General features: G+C 40.2%; 2 protein-coding genes across 5 annotated transcripts in view; one reads left to right on the top strand and one right to left on the bottom strand.

The window, feature by feature from the left end:
* The window catches only part of INPP5F (inositol polyphosphate-5-phosphatase F), a 92,554-nt gene extending 81,534 nt beyond the window's left edge, over positions 1–11,020 (top strand). For 2 of the 3 annotated variants that reach the window (XM_022568602.3, XM_089898240.1), the window contains 5 exons: positions 4,673–4,744; positions 5,741–5,814; positions 6,236–6,364; positions 6,954–7,041; positions 8,830–11,020. In XM_022568602.3, the coding sequence (XP_022424310.1) occupies positions 4,673–4,744; positions 5,741–5,814; positions 6,236–6,364; positions 6,954–7,041; positions 8,830–9,985 (1,519 nt within the window). In that variant the 3' untranslated portion in view covers positions 9,986–11,020. The remainder of the gene's footprint in view (positions 1–4,672; positions 4,745–5,740; positions 5,815–6,235; positions 6,365–6,953; positions 7,042–8,829) is intronic. The other variant, XM_089898241.1, reaches the window with a different exon arrangement.
* A 779-nt stretch (positions 11,021–11,799) lies between these two features.
* MCMBP (minichromosome maintenance complex binding protein) overlaps positions 11,800–21,953 on the bottom strand; it is a 68,706-nt gene continuing 58,552 nt past the window's right edge. For both annotated transcript variants that reach the window (XM_022568605.3, XM_022568607.2), the window contains exons 15-16: positions 14,101–14,189; positions 11,800–13,703 (exon numbers count right to left, since the gene is read on the bottom strand). In XM_022568605.3, the coding sequence (XP_022424313.1) occupies positions 13,577–13,703; positions 14,101–14,189 (216 nt within the window). In that variant the 3' untranslated portion in view covers positions 11,800–13,576. The remainder of the gene's footprint in view (positions 13,704–14,100; positions 14,190–21,953) is intronic.

Below are 21,953 nucleotides of genomic sequence, written 5' to 3' on the forward strand. Positions count from 1 at the left end.
CATTGGGTGGCTTCTCTTGTTGTAGAGCGCGGGCTCTAGGCACGCGGGCTTCAGTAGTTGTGCCTCACGGACTCTAGAGCGCAGGCTCAGCAGTTGCGGCACACGGACTTAGTTGCTTTGGGGCATGTGGGATCTTCCCGGACCAGGGCTCGAACCCATGTGCCCTGCGTTGGCAGGCGGATTCTTAACCACTGCACCACCAGGGAAGTCCCAAGAACTGTCCTTCTTATTAAAGATACTTTGTGGTTATCATCCTTTCTAACACTGCTAAGATTGCTTTAAATTTGCTACTGGTATTTATCTGCATTTGCAAGGCGTAAAGATTTTCCAGATGGTGGATAGTTTTCCCTTTCTCTTGAAGGGAGATGTTTGGAAACCTGCTCTTTGGCTCTCTGAGTTTGCTATAGAGCCTTTGTACAGTCCGTCTACTGAGCCAGGGATGTGGACCCAGAACAGGCAGCCCCTGGTGGAGGACAGCAAGAGGTAGCTCTGGGAATGGCTTTGGGGGCTTAGGTCCCCAGACAGCCAGTGGTGAGTTCAGCCCCTTGAGCTTGGAGGCTTCAGCAGTCAGCACCTGTCTGCCTCATGCTGTGTGTGTGGTTTTTAAAAACACCTTTATCAAGATGTTATTCATATAGCATACAATTCGCCCATTTAAAGCATACAATTCAGTGGCTTTTAGAATATTCAGAGTTGTGCAACCATCACTTTGGTCAGTTTTAGAACATTTTTATCACCACAAAGAGAATCCGCATACTCTATCCCCACCCTCACCCCCTAAGCAGCCACTAATCTATTGATACTTCTCTCTGGACTCGTGTATTCTGGACACTTTATATAAATGTAATCATGTAATATGTAGCCTTTGTGACTGGCTTCATTCACTTAGCATAATATTTTCATGGCTCATGGGCGTTGTGGCATGTATCAGAACTTCATTCCTTTTTATGGCTGAATAGTATTTCATTGTATGGATAGACCGCATTTTGTTTATTCACTCTTCCTTTGGGCATTTATGTTTCCACCTTCTGGCTCTTCTGTTGTAAATAGTGATGCTGTGAATACTCACGTACACGTTTTTGTTTGCGCACCTGTTTTTCTTTTGGGTGTATACCTAGGAGGGGAAATTGCCAGGCCACATATAATTCAATGCGTTAACTTCTGAGAAACCACCAAACTATTTTCCACAGTGGCTGCACCATTTTACATTCCTACTAGTGATGTAGGAGGGTTCCAGTTTTTCCATGTCCTCACCGACACTTGTTTTCCATGGTTTTTTACTGTAGTCATCCTAGGGGTGTAAAGGAGTATCACATTGTGGTTTTGATTTGTATTTCCCTAGTGACACATGCTGTTGAGCATTTTTTTTTCTTGTGCTTGGTGGGCATTTGTCTTCCTTAGAAAAATGTCTATTCAAATCCTTTGCTCATTTAAAAAATTGGGTTGTGTGTCTTCTTGTTGAATTGGGCTACATGTTTTTGTAAATAAAGTTTTACAGGAACCAGGACTGGGATTAGGGTGAGGCAAGTGAGACAGGGTTGTACAGGTTGCAGGGTCAGATCCTATCTTTATTTGAAATGTTGATGTTATATCATGATATGTTTGCATTAATTTTGATTTTTTAAAAAATATTGCACTAAAAACTTACCTTGATGGCTCAGTTTTTTTGGCATCCCCTTAAATTTTGCGCCAGGGACCAGTGCCTCACTCACTTCACTGCAATCACCGCCCTGTTTAAATACCTGGCAGAAAAAGTTACAAATGCTCCGTCCTGCGCAGCTCAGCAAGAATGGCTGCCGTTCCCTTTTTCTTTACCTCCCAGCACCCCAGCAGGAACTGTCCAGCACAGCTTTGTGCCGTTTGCTTGGTTTCTGCCCTCCTTCGTGCTTACCCGGTGCCCACCCCCGGCCCCGAGCCTTTTTCTGTTAAACACTGAGCACAGCTCAGTTTGTTCCCCGCGGACAGCCCCTGGCGCATACAGATCAGACCTCTCGGGCCGTTCTGTGTCCTTTCCCTTCCAAGCGGCCGCAGCGGCTGCAAGGAAAGCTGACTTGAATGACAGCTGATAAGCGCCGGCTGGCGCGCTGCGGCCGGGGGAGGAATCTTTTATGTGACGGGAAATCGGCGGTACCGTCCAGGTGCCCTTCAGCATCAGCACAAAGCCAACTCTTTATTTTGTCCCACTCGGACTCACTTTTTCTTACACCCAGAGCACATGACCACTTGTACCCGCGTTAGTGGACTAGTGAGGTGCGCTGCAGCCCGCCCGCTAGCAGCCCTCCGGCCAGCAGAGATGGCCCTTCGCAAAGGCGTGCGTGCGCTCTCACGGGAGCCGGGCTGGGGGACCAGAGCCCGCGGCCACCTCGGTGCCCCTCTCCGCCGGCCCGGGAACCCGCCCTGCTCGCGGCGAGGGCGGTGCCGGACCGGCCACGCCTGCGCACTAGGCGTGCGCCGCGGCGGAGGCGGGCGGCGGAAGCGGGCTGAGGTTCTGGGCGTGACCCGGCGCGGCCGCGCTGCAGTTGCCGCAGTCAGCGTAGTCGCTGCAGGTGGTGGCTCTGCTACCAGCGGCTCTGACTGAGCTTCGACTCGTGGACGGACGGACGGACTGACGGGATGCCACGCTCCCACCGGCCTCCTCCGACCGCCCAGCGGCAGGCGAACGCCACGGGCAGTGCCGCCGGCAACGCCGCCGAGCCCAAGCCCGAAGGCGGCAGCCTGGCGACGACTTTCAAAATTTTTCTCCTTTTTGCAGGACTTATGGTTAAAGTTCCCGTGGGGTTGTATTTTTCCTGTAAATTACTTCTTTTCCAAAGCCTCCTGTTAATGTCGCCTGATGACAGTGGCTTTTACGCGACCATTGTCGCGGTGGTGGGGCTGCATGTGGTGCTGGCGGTGTTCGTGTTCATCGTGTGGAAGGAGGGGATGCCTGACTGGTGGGAAGAGAAAAGCGAGTAGCGCAGCGCCGCTTCCCAGCTGCAGGCGCGGGGGCGGGGAGCCCTGAAACGGGGTTTCTTGTTTTTCTTGTTCGTGTTTAAAAAAAAAAAAGTGTGCGTTTTCTGTTTTCTGGGGGTTTTTTCTGTTTAAGTGGGGCGGAGGGTGGCGGGGAGGGAAATTAAGTATTTACTGCAGCTTATACGTCGATAAAAATGCGGTGGGGGGGAGGGCTGACATTTTTCTCGACTGTCTGTCACGTGCCAAGTGCTTTTCGTCCGGACAGGATGCTTTTGACCGAGATCATGTTTGACCGATGTAAATATTAGTGTCAAAATAGAAACTAAGATAAAGTAACACTAATTAGTAGGGTTAGAATTTATTTCATATTACAGTACGTGTCGTGACGTAATTTTTATGGCTTGGCTCAAGCGACAATTTTAAGAGTGCACGTAAGTACCAACGCGCACAACTAAATTACGTTTTACGTCATTAGTCTGTTCTCAGTGAGCCTCTGCCAAAATCATAGAATTTGTGGTTTTTTCTTTACCGTTGGTTGGTTATTGCTCATATTTTGGATCAGTCTGTGTATTCATTGGGTTCTGGCTTCTGACCTAATTAGTTGTATTTTGGGGGCATATTTTTGGTGAAAATTGAGGTCAGTTTGTTATTTTACATTAAGACTGTTAGAGTTAACGCTGCAGCAACGTGCTGCCGAGGTAAAATCCTGCACTGGAAGATCTTGGTAAAGTTCTCTGCAGTACCTGTTAAAGAGTGACCTCATTCTTACGCAGATTATGTACGTGACTTAAACTCCATCTACAAGTGATTTTTCTCCCTCCTGTTTTCCATTTGTTTTTCAGTAGCATTTGGTAAGTCTTTGCAAATAGCTATGAAATTCTAAGGTAGAAATATCCACTCCAACAGTGGAATTTTGAGAAACAGTATAAGAGGCGTGGATTAATTTCACCTTTTGATTGGAAATGCTGTTTTAATAGATGAAAGTTTGAGTTCGGATTCTGCCCGTGTTATCTGTTGACTATGTGTAGATTTTCTGTGTTGACCTTTTTAAAAAAATTAGTATTTGGTTTAATGGTTAATCCCTTATTCTGATACTTGACTTTAGAGTGGAAATAAAATATGGCAAAATGGACTTAGAATAAAGAAATGTTTACTCATTCCTTAAAAGCTGAGTAAATCTGTAGTAAGAAAAATGCAAAGTAGTTTGGGCTGGGTTCCATTTTTGCACATAAACACTACATTTACGTAAAGTTCTTTCAAAGGATGCATTCTACATGAGTGTAAAAATACCCTAAATGTGCAGTGTCATTTTGAAGGTTAGGTCATGTGAGATGATCTAGACAATTTCTCTTTTCTCAGCCTCACATTTTCCTTTCTTTCCAACCCTTACCCCCTCTACCATCATCCAGTCCCCCGCCCCCATTATCCCATTTCCCCTGAGCACTCTCTCCTCCTTGGCTACCTCTCTGAGAAGGGATCTCTTCTCAGCTCCAGTCCTTTCCTTCACCTACCCCACCTTCCTAAACTGGGTTCTTGGTTTTTCGGTTTTTTAAAAATTTCCAGATGGATAGATTATATATATTTAACTGAAGAAGTAGGACTCGTTGATTTTTTTTCCCCACCCCAGCCCCTCCAATCTTTTATCATAAGTGGATCTGCTGTAGAAAAAAAACGTAAATGAAAACAAAAATATTTAATTCCCTGTGTCATGTTTGTTTAGCCTCATTGATGCTACTCACAGAGATGTGGATGTGCTGTTACTGCTTTCTAACTCTGCCTACTACGTGGCCTAGTAAGTTGCTTATTGATTTAAAGCTTTTACTTTTTATTTTTTAATGTGAGTAAATTTCCTTTTTAGAATTTGTAACACAAAAAAGTTAATCTAGTTTTACGTATTTTAAGAAATTTCACTGAACCCCTTTACCTTACATAATTGTTACATCACTCTGACTTCGGTTTGAAAGTGCTTTATAATCAGTGTGTTTATATAAGTGTTCTTTTAGTAGTATTTCCTATAGAGCTCAAGTTTTGATGTATTCCACATATTTTTATTGTGAATGACCATATAGCATTGTTTTTTATTACTATACCTTAGTTAAATGTTTCTCCATTGTTAGGCATTAAAATACTCCCATCTTTTTTGCTATTATGAATGATACAGCTGTCTATGCGCAGATAATTGTGTGTGTGTGCACATGCACTTCTCTGATTATAAGGGTATGATGAATATATGACTTTTGTGCCTTATTGCAAGATTGGTCTCCGGAAAGACTACCAGTTAACAATGCCACTAGCAGAAATACAAGTACTTCCTCATAGCTTTACCAGAATTGAGGTTTATTTTTTTCAAATACATATATATTTACTTTCTTTTTGGCCTTGTGTGAACTGTCATTTTTCAGTCATTGGCCCAGGTGCCTACTGGCACTGATCATATGGATTTCTCATTCTTGATTTTGGATATCAGATTTATCTGCTGTATCAGGAATACATAGCTTCAGTATATGTATGTGTTTTTCTCTCCTTTTAGGTTGTTAGGTTTGTTGGTTTGATTTCTTTTAGTGTAAGATGTATAAACTGATTTTCCTTTAGCTGTTGAACTATATATTTATGTGTGTGTGTATACATATATATATAAATATTAGTGTCAAAATAAAAACTAATTTACCCCAGAATGTATTGTGCTGTGGAAGATTTTAACTGCATAGTAGCTGCTGTTATACCTCAGCTGACAAGCCAAATATGCTTTTGATTTTAATCCTCTTCTTACTCTCTTTCCTTTGTCTAGTTATGATGATGAAGTTGACAAAGTAAACCAGTATCAACGACTAAGTCTACAAGATCTGGAAAAAATTGAAATAGGTAAATTTTAACATACTAAACCAAGTCATAGAAAGCAAATATTGTTTCTTCTAAGAATGGGTCATTATTTAAGCACGTGGTATAACATCTTATTAGAATCAGAAGGGGATAGTCTAAGTAGTACATTTCTTAGGATTCCCTTCTGATTTTGAGAGATTAGTGATGGATAATAGTCTAATAATAACAACTATATTTCTTTCATTACTTGCCTTGTGAAGATTAACCCTGGGATCGAGACAGTTTAAATATTTGAGACTGAAGAATTTTTATTTATAATCACATGAAACCAAACCATAAGCATGCGCTCTCATTTAGATTATGAAGAAAAATGCTAAATAATTGATGAATGTCAGTCCTTTGAAGATACAGAAGAAAGTGAATGTTACGTGAAAGATTTACATGTATTCATTTGGGTCTTTAGGTCCTGAACCCACTCTTTTTGGTAAGGCAAAGTTCTCCTGCATGCGACTGCACTACAGATATAAAGAAGCAAGTGGCTATTTCCACACCTTGAGAGCTGTAATGCGCAATCCAGAAGAGGATGGAAAAGGTAACGCAGAGAGATGAAAGTATTCAGTGATAACTTTTTCTCTGCTTTTATAAGCCCACAGGGACTTGGGGGACTGTACATACCCAGTACCAACTGAATGATCCAGGAAAATACCTTTGTGATTTGAGATCCTGAAATAGCAGCTTTGTTCCCAGCAATGCAGGGACATTATTTGAACTGATGATGTAGTCTGGGGCAAGGGAATCTATTATGGGAATTCTCAGTGTGTTTGGCCTTATGGGTGTCATGGCTTTTCCTACCACATACGCCTCTCATGGATAGTAGTCAGAAACAACACCTGTCTTGTTCACGGCTGTTGTCTCAGCATCTAGCAGTGTTTGGACAGATGAGGGTTTCAGAATAACTTTTAATTCCAATTGATTTGGTTCTTTTGTTCTTTAGTCTTCTGTTGAAATTTTAGAACATTTTGAATTAGGGGAGTGATGAACAAGTAGCATTTTTCTGTAAATTATAACAAATAAACTTGTATCTAATTACAAGACTACAAATTTCATTTGGAGTTCTGAGAACTGCTAATTTTTAAATATGTTTTTGGAGAAACTGGAAAGCAACTATATTTGGGTTTCAGATACCCTTCAGTGCATTGCAGAGATGTTGCAGATCACCAAGCAAGCCATGGGATTAGATGTGCCTATAATAGAGAAAAAGCTTGAGAGGTAAGTATACTACTTTGGATAGTAATGTCTTTATTCTTCAGAGACAATTAAAGTTTTACTTCTTTTAAAGTATTTGCAAAAGGGAGAGAAATCACATTATGATACTGTGTCGGTATTTAGAGGGAGAAGTATCATATCTTCGTGGATCAGAAAGTAATAATTTTGTTTAAATTATGGCCATGGGACTTCCCTGGCGATCCAGTGGTTAAGAAAGACTCTGTGCCTCCACTGCAAGGGGCCACTGGTTTGATCCCTGGTCAGGGAACTAAGATCCTGGATGCCGCTCGGCGTGGCCACAATAGTAATAATAATAAATAAAATAAATTATGGCCACAAGTGATACATTTTGAAACGCTTAAATATACTCTTGAGAGGGAACATTCAAATTTAAATAACTTTTTAGAGAAAATAACCAGCCAGTATGTTTTAAACACTAGGTTTTTGAATTTTGGAAAAGAATGCCTGTAAACAGATTATTTTACATTTAAAATCTGTGGGTTTTCCATCTAATGAGCAGGTTTGAAAGTCCACATTCCACTAGAAAAGAGAGTCATTTGGTCATCTAGAGGAAAATTGTCTTCTGTTAGAAATAATTATTTCAGTGGTTCCTTTTTTTAATTGAGATTATTTAAATTTTATAGAATCTATAAAGAGCTACTATAAAGTAGCTCTTTAACATCATAATTTTTATGAAATATTGTCATGACCAGTGATCTTGCGTGACCAAGTGTGGAACCAGTGTACTAAGACGTGTGGTAAATAGCACTGACTTTTTTCTTATTTATAGCAGCCATGAGGGATGCCAGCGAAGAAAACACTCAGTGCAGTTATGTTAAATGTCCCAAGTCTTCTAAAATAAATCCAGGTAGCCCACAGGAAACATAAGGAAACGGCGTTCTTTCCCCTCCCCGCTCTACCTGAATTCAGCAGAATTGGAATGTGTAGACACCTTAGTTAAGATGCTGTAGACACCTGTCTATAGTTAGTGTTGCCTTTGCTGGTGGTTTAGATTGCTGATGTGGTGGATCTGTGCTGCCCCCAATTGTAGTCAGTCACCACATATGGCTGTGGAGCCTTTGAAATGGGACTAGTCTAAATTTTGGGTGTGGGGTTTTTCTGGAAACATTTATTCTCAGAATAATGCAAAAGCAGAGGTTGAGGCTACTGTTAGGAGGCTTCCCTCCCCTCCTCCATTACCTCCCTCTCCTCCCCGAATGCCCAAGAACTCAACGTAATTCATCTAATTACTGTGAAGTGCTTCATTAAGTAGGATTAAAATATTGCAGATGTAGTGTTTCCACAGGGTGGTTCTTCGGTGCGCCAGGTGGCCTGCTTGAGAAAGATGACAGCACATGTGGGAGATGTCTGTGGCCTGATGGCTGAACTTGGGGTTAAAGTCACACAGCCGGGCCACCCATTCCATTCGGTGCCTGGGGGTGACTCGTCAATGTCACTTACAAAGGCTTCTGCTGCCCTGTTGTAAAATATAAAATACTGTGCATTGGCTGTTCCAAAGACTTAGTTTAAGAAAGATTAAGATATCTGATTAATCATCTCTTAATACTGATTATATGTTGAAATGATGATATTTTGTATGTAAAATTGTCTATAGCTCACATATTTGTATTGGATATTAATGTTCTTGCATCAAGTCCAAGGGGTTATCTGGGTTTATCGTTTAGCAGTGTACTGTTTTTAAGAAATTGGGGCCATTTTAAATAAGAGTTTTCCCTTACATTAATAATTGGCCTCCATGGGAAATTAACTTTTTTCTTTTCTAATTTGTAGGAAGAGCAGCAAACCTCATGAAGACATCATTGGCATCAGATCTCAAAATCAAGGCTCTTTGGCCCAGGGAAAAAAATTTTTAATGAGCAAATTTTCATCTCTAAATCAAAAAGTGAAACAGACCAAATCCAATGTAAATATTGGCAATCTACGAAAGCTAGGAAACTTTACAAAACCTGAAATGAAAGTTAACTTTCTAAAACCAAACTTAAAAGTAAATCTTTGGAAATCAGATAGTAGTCTTGAAACCATGGAAAACACTAGTGTGGTGGATAGTAAAGCCCAGGCAGAGTCAGATGGGGAAATGTCTTCAGATAATGACTCATACCACTCTGATGAATTCCTTACAAATTCCAAGTCTGATGAAGACAGGCAGCTAGCTAACTCTTTAGAGAATGTAGGGCCAGTAGACTATGTTCTTCCTAGTTGTGGTATTATTGCTTCAGTACCTCCATTAGGCAGTCGATCCCAGTCTATGAGCAGCACTGATATTAGCGTTCATGTTCCTTCAGAGGTTACTCTTGCTCATGAAAGTGGGCCTGGAAAAGGCTGTGAGTCTTCTCAGAAGAAAAGTCCTTCTGCTGACAACATACACACATTGACTGGCTTTGCCAAGCCCGTGGATATTTATTGCCACAGATTTGTTCACGATGCACAAAACAAAATGAGCCAGCTGTCAGAAACCAGGTCTGTTTCTCAGCAGGCTAGTGAGGAAGGAAATCACGTGACCAATCAAGTTTCTAACGAAGACACTCAATTTGAATCAGCGGAACAGATACCTTCTCGACCATCTCAGTTAGATGTGTCTTTTTCTGCAGCAGGCCCACAGCTTTTGTCAGTTGAACCAGTGCATTCAGTTGTATCTCAAAAGACCCCCGGCTCTGAATCTGGCACACTTGAACTCGAGAGAGGGCTTCACGTAACTCCTTCTCCTTCAGAGAGCTGTAGCAGCAGAGCAGTCTCTCCCTTTGCAAAGATTCGAAGTTCCATGGTCCAGGTTGCTACTATTACCCAAGCTGGATTAACCCAGGGGATAAGCTTTGCAGTGGCAAAGGTTCAGAAGAGCCCTGCAGAACCTGAAGGAGTTAATGAAGTCCAGCAGAATGAACTTAAAAATATGTTTACTCAATGCCAGACACGAATAATTCAGATTTAGTTTTTAGCCACACAGAATCCTGTGGCTTTTATTTAATCCAAAAAAAAGGTGTCATATAACCTGTACTGTCTTTGAATCTAGGGATCACAAATTCTGTTTATTTTGGAAAGGTTTTAAAAGGAGACTGAACCTGAGCATATTTCCAAATCTGAGAGCTAGGACAGTGGAAGTGCATCATCCTAGAACGTAGACCTAAGTAGCTTATACACTACAGAGCAGTTTGTCTCTTTAAAAGTAATTCAGGAATAGATTACTTTGGGATGTAATAACCTGAACATATTTTGGAGTTGGGTGGGTGGGGAGAAGGTATGAAGTAGACACAGAGGGTGGACATGGATCCATTTAGGTGATTAGCATTTTTCATAACTTGTTTTTCTGTTTGTCAGTTCATTTCTGTGTGTTTCCTCTACAAGGTAAATACTTAGTTTTTAGTGACTTCAAAGTGTTACTAGTATGGCCAAGCATTTTAATATAAAAACTGTTGGTTTGAGTTTTTAATGGCTTAACCATTCCCTATAAAGAGTTAATTGAGGGCTAATGGCGCTACAGTCAAGAAATGAATGCCCATTTGATGCTAATTTTCCCCACATTCTACTTAAATTTAAAATACTGCTACCTTGTACACCCCAAAGTCTAGGAGCATTAAGACTTGTCAGTCATAAAACCTGAGCTGTCAGATGTGAACACCAGCACCTATTAATTTTGCTCTCTTTTCAGAAATGTTAAGAACGTATACATATTGGATACTGGTAATGTTTGAAAGAAGTCTTTCAAGTTGTAATTTTTTCCAGGGGGCAGTCCATAACATCCTGTGTAGTCGAGCACAACTACTGAAAGTTCAATCTGAAGCACAACTGTGCTAAAACTTTAGGTTTTATGACTGTAACCTTGACCACATGGAACCGGGGCCTTGTCTGTAAGCCTATACAGTAAGAAAGTTGCACACCTTATTCCAAACAAGTACTGGTTTGTCTGATATCTTTAGAGCCTTACTCTGTTGAAATGATTCTCAGCTAAACATTATGTCTGTTGTAACTTTGATATTTCCACTTTTGTTATTTATCAGTGGTATCTTTTTTGAAGTGTCAGATGTCGTGACTATTTAAAATAAAATATCATCATAATTTAAAGTGACAATGTCTATGAGAATTCCTTGAATAATATTTTGAAGATAAAGGTTTGATATTTTATGTCAGACTAAAGAACTTGGAAGCAAGGTAAGTTTGCCATAACTGAACGCTTGGTCCCAGCCTTTCCTAATACTTTACTCTTTTGAAGTGTTTTCATGACTTTAAAAATGATGAAATGGATCACAAACCATCAAATTTTAAAAACCAAACATCGAAACTGAATGCTTTTTTCTCTTACCACCTTTTCTTGAAACTATTAGATGTCCTACAACATGAGAGAAAATAAAGTCAAGGTCAGGTGATAAAAGTATGTGTTTTTAAGCTCCAAAGAAATTAGTTCCAAAGAGATTTTTGAAAACTAAAATTAAGGAATTAAAATTAATTAATTTTAAAACTAAAATTAAAACTAAAATTTAATCTCAATCAAGGTGATAATATATAGATGTCTGTTCAGTTTCCCGGTGATTCAAATAGGATTAACATTGCATTAGAACAACAAACTTCACTGTCCAAGGAGAAAAGGATTTCTGAAGCCCAGAGTACTAATCTCTTACCTGAATGGGACTTCAGAGGGAGGACGCCGTGCTGCACCACCTCTCATACTGAAGTTTACGTCTGGTAATGGTTTTCCACACAGAAGATCACATGGGGTGAGTCTCATAATTCATGAAAAACAGCCCAAAGTACTAGTAATTTAGGAAGTTTTATTTATTTGAAAGGGTTTTCCTTTCAGGGGAACTTCTCTGTAAGACCAAGCAAATTATGTACTTCTCTTTGGTAAATTACAATTCACACTGGCACAATAAACACACAGTAACTCATCTACTCTGTTGAATTTTATTCCCACAAATCCAGTTGAGCCTTTGTTTTATTTCTAAAAGTTTAAGGAAGGTCTAGTCTACCAGTTATAAAAATGAAAACCAGTTAGAATTCTAAATATAAACAGATTATTTACATTAGTTTATAAAAATAGATTTGAGTTTAGGAAAAGTTAAACAACTAGTAATTTTCAGTTCAGTTCATGAGGCATAATAAACTCCTCCATTTTCAAGGCTGACCCTGTTTTCTTGGTTAGCAATGTCACTTTAGGCCTTGGGGGCCAGGGGGGTGCAGAATTTAAGTAATCATTTAACTGATTTCTAATGTTTCCGACTAAGTAAGTTACTAAGAGAAACTAATCTTTATATATAACCAGTGATAGCTTAAAAGTAGTGTTCTAACCTTTTCAAAGATTCTTGATGCCACTTATACTACTATACTGTATCAATTCGCTTTCTAGCTATGGATAATATTTTTATTCCTTTGAAAATTTGTATTAAAACTAATTTGTCTGGGGAAAACCTACCTACATACAGTTTTATCAGGGCATTCCTGGACTAGCAGATAATATTAGTTCATCTAATACATCTGGAACTAATTGATAAATTTATATAAAATGCAAAATCCAATGTAATCACAGCAACTAAATGACATTTATTAAGGAAAAGAATTAAAAACCATTTTTTTCTAAAGAAGGCATTTTTTAAAAAGTTAAATAAATTTTGTCCTCTTCCTATTTGGGCAAAACAACTTCACAGGGCAGACAGCATTCCCTTAAGCGAGTCCATAAAACAGTGGTTCCCAAATGCACTGGAGTGAAATGAGAAAAATAAGGACAATGTAGTGTTTTTTCAAAAAGCTACATTTATTCCACTTAAAGAACTATCTCTTGTTCTGAGATTGTCCTTTTATGAAGAAAAAAAGGGTGATAATACAGTGACTTCTTTCAGATTACTTGGCAAAATAAATTGGCAACTCTGTCAATCCCCACAATTTTTAGAAGTATTACAGGTCCATGAAACCCAAAACGTCTGGGAACCACTGCCATTTAAAGACTTGTTTTGCATGTTGTTAACAACTGTTAAATGGAAAAAAGTTGTGGTCAGATGTCTGGGAGATAATATTATAGAATTTCACATGATCATGTGAATTATGGCAAGTATGCTCCATTCCCCAAACTTGGACCACTGTACACATTCACACCCACTGTTCATTGGAAAGACATAAAAATCTGAAGTGAACAATTCCTCTGACTTTGGAATTGCAACAATTTTCTTCAAATGATGTTGATGTTAGCATTTCAACAGTCTGGCCTATGACTTAGCTGAAGCTAAGGAAACTAAGGAAATGGTATAATCAGCAACATTATCAATATTAAACTTTTAATATCAAATACAATTTTGTACATTACTAATTTATATAATTATAAAACAAACTTCAAAAGCTCCGTAAAATCAGTAAGGAAAAAGCCCCTACTGAATATTATATAAACTTTAGATGTTACCAGGTGTGATTTCAGGAAAAGACATTGGTTTTTTCTTTTGATACAAATTATCTACAAAACAGTGTGGTATAAATGATATTTGAATTTTAATAATGTGGCTACAATTCGCCCATTACTCTTTCATAGATGTCAGTACCTTCAAAGTTCATTTCCATTCACACATTTCTGCTGTTGAAGCCTGGTTCTTCTTAAAGACTCTAGCTGCTTTGCTCTTAGCCATCGTTCTCTTGACAGTGTTGTCTGACCAGCACTGAGGGACAGAAACCTGGTTTGAAATACAGAAACAAATTTAAGTCTAGACCTAGAATAATGACTATTTTTTTTTTAAGACCTACTGGTTTGTAAGTTTTTTTAATACTGTTGTGGGAGACAAGACCATCTGGTAACTACAGAACTCAACAACCAAGTTAGTTAGACTTCTACAAAGGAACACTCTGTCATATTTGGAGGGTGATTCCCTCTTTGAAGTGTGGAGAACAGGGAGCATGCCTGGTCCACTGAGGTGATCCCTGGCCACTGATTCCCTCTCAATGAGTCATTCCACAAGGGATTTTTAGAAGGAAGAAGTTCATTTCCATTTTTCTAAGTCTGCCTCAGTTACCCTAAGTAAGCAGATTTATCTACAGCTCAATGAAAAGGCAATCGTGGACATGTACACTCACCGAGCTACAATGAGCAACTGGTGGAGATCATCGGCAGTGATGCTCTGAGGATCGTTCTTGCGCATCTCCACAAAATCATCTTCAACTGCCTTTATCAAACAGTAAATGAACTTTAAAATTATTCCTTATGAGGAAACGACATTTGCATTTTGTAGGGAAAAGGAAGGTAACATGGTGACTTGCCTGATGTGAAAATGAGGAAGTCACCCTGCATCTTAGACAAATGAGGTAATAATATGGGTAAAAGGACTGAACCAAACTTTACACATAAGTTATACCACTGAGGAAAGTACTCTAAACAAAGTAACAAAACTCAAGATTCATTTGAGAATACCAGGCAAACAGATAAAAGCCAGCAACGTGCATAGCAAACATGATGCCTTTAAACACAGGGAAGAGAGACGTCAGCAAAAACTGCCAAGTAAGGACCTCTGAAAATCCTCACCACCATTAAAGGGAACAAGAACACAGGCAAAAATGATCAAAATCAGCTTCTTCAAAACTCTACACATTAACCAGATGCTTGAAACAATTCGGGAAGCATTTTTTCAAGAAAGATAGGAAGAACAGTGAGCTTTGAGGCATTTAAATTTGCCCTATTCCTCTACCCACCTCCAAGCAGCCCTGAAAACAGCCAGCCTGGCAACCACTGGAGAGGGCTGTGGGGCTGGAGCTGTCAAAGCACCATTCCCAGAGAACTGTTATTATTTGACTGTCTGGTAGTTCCCAGGAAGAATCCATTTGCAAGCCTGTCTTTATTTAACCTGACTTGGCACTTGCCCACTGTGAGTAGCCTATTCCCCCAGAGAGTTTATCAAAAGTAATCAGAAGCAACTACTGATCATCTTAGCCATCCCAGACACTGGGTAACAGCTGGGGCAAACAGCAGGCTACAAAACCATTAAAAAGAAAATCTAGGGAATGAGAGAGAGTGGTTCAGACGGCGGAGTAGATGGACATGTGCTCACTCCCTCTTGCGAGAACACCTGAATCACAACTAACTGCTGAACAATCATCGACAGGAAGACACTGGAACTCACCAAAAAAGATGCCCCACATCCAAAGACAAAGGAGAAGCCACAGTGCGACGGGAGGAGGGGCGCAATCACAATAAAATTAAATCCCATAACTGCTGGGTGGGCGACTCACAAACTGGAGAACAACTATACCACAGAAGTCCACCCACTGGAGTGAAGGTTCTGAGCCCCATGTCAGGCTTCCCAACCTGGGGGTTCGGGAATGGGAGGAGGAATTCCCAGAGAATCAGACTTTGAAGGCTAGCAGGATTTGACTGCAAAACTTTGACAGGACTGGGGGAAACAGAGACTCCACTCTTCAAGAGCACACACAAAGTAGTGTGTGCATCAGGACCCAGGGGAAGGAGCAGTGACCCCAGGGGAGACTGAACCACACCTACCTGCTAGTGTTGGAGGGTCCTGTGCAGAGGCGGGGGGGTGGCTGTGGCTCACCGTGAGGACAAGGACACTGGCAGCAAAAGTTCTGCGAAGTACTCCTTGGTGTGAGCCCTCCCAGAGTCTGCCATTAGCGCCACCAAAGAGCCCAGGTAGGCTCCAGTGCTGGGTCGCTTCAGGCCAAACAATCAACAGGGAGGGAACCCAGCCCCACCCATCAACAGACAAGCAGATTAAACTTTTACTGAGCTCTGCCCACCAGAGCAACAGTCAGCTCTACCCACCACCAGTCCCTCCCATAAGAAAACTTGCACAAGCCTCTTCAACAGCCTCATCCACCAGAGGGCAGACAGAAGCAGCAAGAAGAACTACAATCCTGCAGCCTGTGGAACAAAAACCACATTCACAGAAAGATAGACAAGATGAAAAGGCAGAGGGCTACGTACCAGATGAAGGAAAAAGATAAAACCCCAGAAAAACAACTAAATGAAGTGGAGACAGGCAATGCTGCAGAAAAAGAATTCAGAATAATGACAGTAAAGATGATCGAGGACCTCAGAAAAAGAATGGAGGAAAGATCGAGAAGATGCAAGAAGTGTTTAACAAAGACCTAGAAGAATTAACAAACAAGCAGAGATGAGCAATAGGATAACTGAAATGAAAAACACACTAGAAGGAATCAATAGCAGAATAACTGAGGCAGAAGAACGGATAAGTGACCTGGAAGACAGAATGGCAGAAATCACTGCTGCGGAACAGAATAAAGAAAAAAGAATGAAAAGAAACGAAGACAGCCTAAGAGACTACTGGGACAACATTAAATGCAAAAACATTTGCATTAGAGGGGTCCCAGAAGGAGAAGAGAGTGAGAAAGGACCTGAGAAAATATTTGAAGAGATTATAATTGTAAACTTCCTTAACTTGGGAAAGGAAATAGCCACCCAAGTCCAGGAAGCACAGAGAGTCCCAGGCAGAATAAACCCAAGGAGAAACACGCCAAGACACATAGTAATCAAACTGGCAAAAATTAAAGACAAAGAAAAATTATTGAAAGCAGCAAGGGAAAAATGACACATAACATACAAGGAAACTCCCATAAGGTTAACAGCTGATTTCTCAGCAGAAACTCTACAAGCATATTTAAAGTGATGAAAGGGAAGAACCTAAAACCAAGATCACTCTACCTGGCAAGGATTTCATTCAGATTCAATGGAGAAATCTAAACCTTTACAGGCAAGTAGAAGCTAAGAGAATTCAGCACCACCAAACCACCCTACAACAAATGCTACCACCCTACAACAAATGCTAAAGGAACTTCTCTAAGTGGGAAACACAAGAGAAGAAAAGGACCTATAAAAATAAACCCAAAACAATTAAAATGGTAATAGGAACATACATATCGATAATTACCTTAAACGTGAATGGATTAAATGCTGCAACCAAAAGACATAGACTGGCTGAATGGATACAAAAACAAGACCCATATACATGCTGTGTACAAGGGACCCACTTCAGACCTAGGGACACATACAGACTGAAAGTGAGGGGATGGAAAAAGATATTCCATGCAAATGGAAATCAAAAGAAAGCTGGAGTAGCAATACTCATATCAGATAAAATAGACTTTAAAATAAAGAATGTTACAAGAGACAAGGAAGGACACAACATAATGATCAAGGGATCAATCCAAGAAGATATAGCAATTATAAATATATATGCACCCAACATAGGAGCACCTCAATACATAAGGCAACTGCTAACAGCTATAAAAGAGGAAATCGACAGTAACACAATAATAGTGGGGGACTTTAACACCTCACTTACACCAATGGACAGATCATCCAAACAGAAAATATGGAAACACAAGCTTTAAATGACACAACAGACCTCACAGATTTAATTGATATTTACAGAACCTTCCATCCAAAAACAGCAGATTACACTTTCTTCTCAACTGCACACGGAACATCCTCCAGGATAGATCACATCTTGGGTCACAAATCAAGCCATGGTAAATATAAGAAAATTGAAATCATATCAAGCATCTTTTCTGACCACAACACTATGAGATTAGAAAATTACAGGGATAAAAACATAAAAAACACCAACACATGGAGGCTAAACAATAGGTTACTAAATAACCAAGAGATCACTGAAGAAATCAAAGAGAAAATCAAAAAATACCTAGAGACAAATGACAACACACGACGATCCAAAACCTATGGGATGCAGCAAAAGCAGTTCTAAGAGGGAAGTTCATATCAATACAATCCTACCTCAAGAAACAAGAAAAATCTCAGATAAACATCTAACCTTACACCTAAAGGAACTAGAGAAAGACGAACAAACAAAACCCAAAGTTAGTAGAAGGAAAGAAATCATAAAGATCAGAGCAGAAATAAATGAAATAGAAACAAAGAAAACAATAGCAAAGATCAATAAAACTAAAAGCTGGTTCTTTGAGAAGATAAACAAAATTGATAAACCTTTAGCCAGACTCATCAAGAAAAAGGAGAGGACTCAAATGAATAAAATTAGAAATGAAAAAGGAGAAGTTACAACAGACACAGCAGAAATACAAAGCATCCTAAGAGACTACAAGCAACTCTATGCCAATAAAATGGACAACCTGGAAGAAATGGACAAATTCTTAGAAACACATAAACTTCCAAGATTGAACCAGGAAGAAATAGCAAATATGAACAGACCAATTACAAGTAATGAAATTGAAACTGTGATTCAAAATCTTCCAAGAAACAAAAGTCCAGGACCAGATGGCTTCACAGGTGAATTCTACCGAACATTTGGAGAAGAGCTAACACCCATCCTTCTCAAACTCTTCCAAAAAATTGCACAGGAAGGAATACTCCCAAAGTCATTCTATGAGGCCACCATCACCCTGATACCAAAACCCAACAAATATACTACAAAAAAAGAAAATTACAGACCAATATCACTCATGAATATAGATGAAAAATCCTCAACAAAATACTAGCAAACAGAATCCAACAACACATTAAAAGGATCATACACCATGATCGAGTGGGATTTATCCCAGGGATGCAAGGATTCTTCAATATACACAAATCAATCAATGTGATACACCATATTAACAAACTGAAGAAAAAAAAACATATGATCATCTCCATAGATGCAGAAAAAGCTTTCAACAAAATTCAACACCGATTTATGATAAAAACTCTCCAGAAAGTGGGCATAGAGGAACCCTACCTCAATATAATAAAAGGCATATATGACAAACCCACAGCAAACATCATTCTCAATGGTGAAAAACAGAAAGCATTTCCTCTAAGATCAGAAACAAGACAAGGATGTCCACTCTCACCACTATCATTCAACATAGTTTTGGAAGTCCTAGCCACGGCAATCAGAGAAGAAAAAGAAATAAAAGAAATACAAACTGATAAGAAGTAAACGTGTCACTGTTTGCAGATGACATGATACTATACATAGAGAATCTTAAAGATGCCAGCAGAAAACTACTAGAGCTAATCAATGAATTTAGTAAAGTTGCAGGACACAGAATTAATGCACAGAAATCTCTTGCATTCCTATACACTAATGATGAAAAATCTGAAAGAGAAATTAAGGAAACACTCCCATTTACCACTGCAACACAAAGAATAAAATACCTAGGAATAAACCTACCTACAGAGACAAAAGACCTGTATGCAGAAAACTACAAAACACTGCTGAAAGAAATTAAAGATGCTACAAACAGATGGAGAGATATACCATGTTCTTAGATTGGAAGAATCAATATTGTGAAAATGACTATAGTACCCAAAGCCATCTACAGATTCAGTGCAATCCCTATCAAATCACCAATGACATTTTTTACAGAACTAGAGAAAAAAATCTTAAAAGTTGCATGGAGACACAATAGGCCCCGAATAGCCAAAGCAGTCTTGAGGGAAAAAAAACGGAGCTGGAGGAATCAGACTCCCTGACTTCAGACTATACTACAAAGCTACAGTAATCAAGACAATACAGTACTGGCACAAAAATAGAAACATAGATCAATGGAACAGGATAGAAAGCCCAGAGACAAACCCACACACCTATGGTCAACTAATCTATGATAAAGGAGGCAAGGAGATACAATGGAGAAAAGACAGTCTCTTCAATAAGTGGTGCTGGGAAAACTGGACAGCTACATGTAAAAGAATGAAATTAGAACACTCCCTAATACCATACACAAAAATAAACTCAAAATGGATTAAAGACCTAAATCTAAGACTGGACACCATAAAACTCTTAGAGGAAAACATAGGAAGAACACTCTGACATAAATCACAGCAAGATCTTTTCTCATCCACCTCCTAGAGTAATGGAAGTAAAAACAAAAATAAACAAATGGGACCTAATGAAACTTAAAAGCTTTTGCACAGCAAAGGAAACTACAAACAAGACGAAAAGACAACCCTCAGAATGGGAGAAAATATTTGCAAACAAATCAACAGACAATGGATTAATCTCCAAAATATATAAACAGCTCATGCAGCTCAATATTAAAAAAACAAACAACCCAATCCAGAAATGGGCAGACAACCTAAACAGACATTTCTCCAAAGAAGACATACAGATGGCCAAGAAGCACATGAAAAGCTGCTCAACATCACTAATTATTAGGGAAATGCAAATCAAAACTACAATGAGGTATCACCTCACACCAGTCAGAATGGGCATCATCAGAAAATCTACAAAGAAAAATGCTGGAGAGGGTGTGTAAAAAAGGGAACCCTCTTGCACTGTTGGTGGGAATGCAAACTGATACAGCCAATATGGAGGACAGTATGGAGGTTCCTTAAAAAACTAAAAATAGAATTACCATATGACCCAGCAATCCCACGACTGGGCATATACCCAGAGAAAACCATAATTCAAAAAGACAAATGCACCCCAGTGTTGACTGCAGCACTATTTACAATAGCCAGGACATGGAAGCAACCTAAATGCCAATCCACAGACGAATGGATAAAGAAGATGTGGTACATATATACAATGGAATATTACTCAGCCATAGAAAGGAAATAAATTGGGGCATCTGTAGAGACGTGGATGCATCTAGAGACTGTCATACAGAATGAAGTAAGTCAGAAAGAGAAAGACAAATATTGTACATTAACGCATATATGTGGAACCTAGAAAATGGTACAGATGAACCGGTTTGCAGGGCAGAAATTGAGACACAGAAGTAGAGAACAGACGTATGGACACCAAGGGGGGAAAGTGGCGGGGTTGTGGTGTGATGAACTGGGAGATTGGGATTGACATATATATACTAATATATATAAAATGGATAACTAATAAGAACCTGCTATATAGGGCTTCCCTGGTGGCACAGTGGTTGAGAGTCCGCCTGCCGATGCAGGGGACACGGGTTCATGCCCTGGTCCAGGAAGATCCCACATGCCGCGGAGCGGCTGGGCCTGTGAGCCATGGCCGCTGAGCCTGCACAGCCAGAGCCTGTGCTCCACAACGGGAGAGGCCACAACAGTGAGAGGCCCGCGTAACGCAAAAAAAAAAAAAACAAAGAACCTGCTGTATAAAAAAATAAAATTCAAAAGTCACTGTGGGGAAAAAAAACAACAACAACCAAACCAAAAAAAAAAGAGAAAATCTGGGGAATGAGATATCCTTAAGGGGATCTGGAGGGGGAGGAATACACATATATATGTATATATATACACACCCACACACACAAATATGTGTGTGTATATCTATCCCCAACCACCAGGAATTTAGAAGGTCGCATGCATGCCCAGGGCTGGGCACATGCTCAGAAGATCTGAGCCTGAGTAGGCAGGCCATAAGCTCTCACCACTGAACAACCCTGAGGCTCTGTGCAAGCAGAAGGTGAAGGCTAGGGGGCAGCTGTAAACTGCATGGCTGAGTGTTAAAGGATTGCTCCAACATGGATACAGAGTCCCTTAGCTTAGACTGGGAGACTGCTTCCAGGCATCTAAGGAAATTAAATTTCTATCCAATCACTGCCCACTCAGCTAACCGAGCCAAGACTTCAGTGCCCACATACAACTAAGAATACAGACTTTTAAAAATCAGTTCAGAAAAGTCACTAAACAACAAAGAGCAACAACAACAAAACCCTGGGGGGGCAGGCGGGGAGGGGGCAGAATCTGCCAGAGCAGAGTTGCCAAATTATATTATTCACAACACCTGGTTTGGGCTCCCCTGGTGGCGCAGTGGTTAGGAATCCGCCTGCCAATGCAGGGAACACGGGTTCGAGCCCTGGTCCGGGAAGATCCCCCATGCCGCGGAGCAACTAAGTCTGTGCGCCACAACTACTGAGCCTGTGCTCTAGAGCCCGCGAGCCACAACTACTGAAGCCCGCGCGCCTAGAGCCCGTGCTCTGCAACAAGAGAACCCACCCAATGAGAAGCTTGTGCACCACAACGA

This window comes from Delphinapterus leucas, chromosome 16 (assembly GCF_059928025.1).
Source record: "Delphinapterus leucas isolate spDelLeu-1000000601 "Yukka" chromosome 16, BTC_Dleu_Yukka2, whole genome shotgun sequence".
In the NCBI taxonomy this organism is placed as follows: Eukaryota; Metazoa; Chordata; class Mammalia; order Artiodactyla; family Monodontidae; genus Delphinapterus; species Delphinapterus leucas.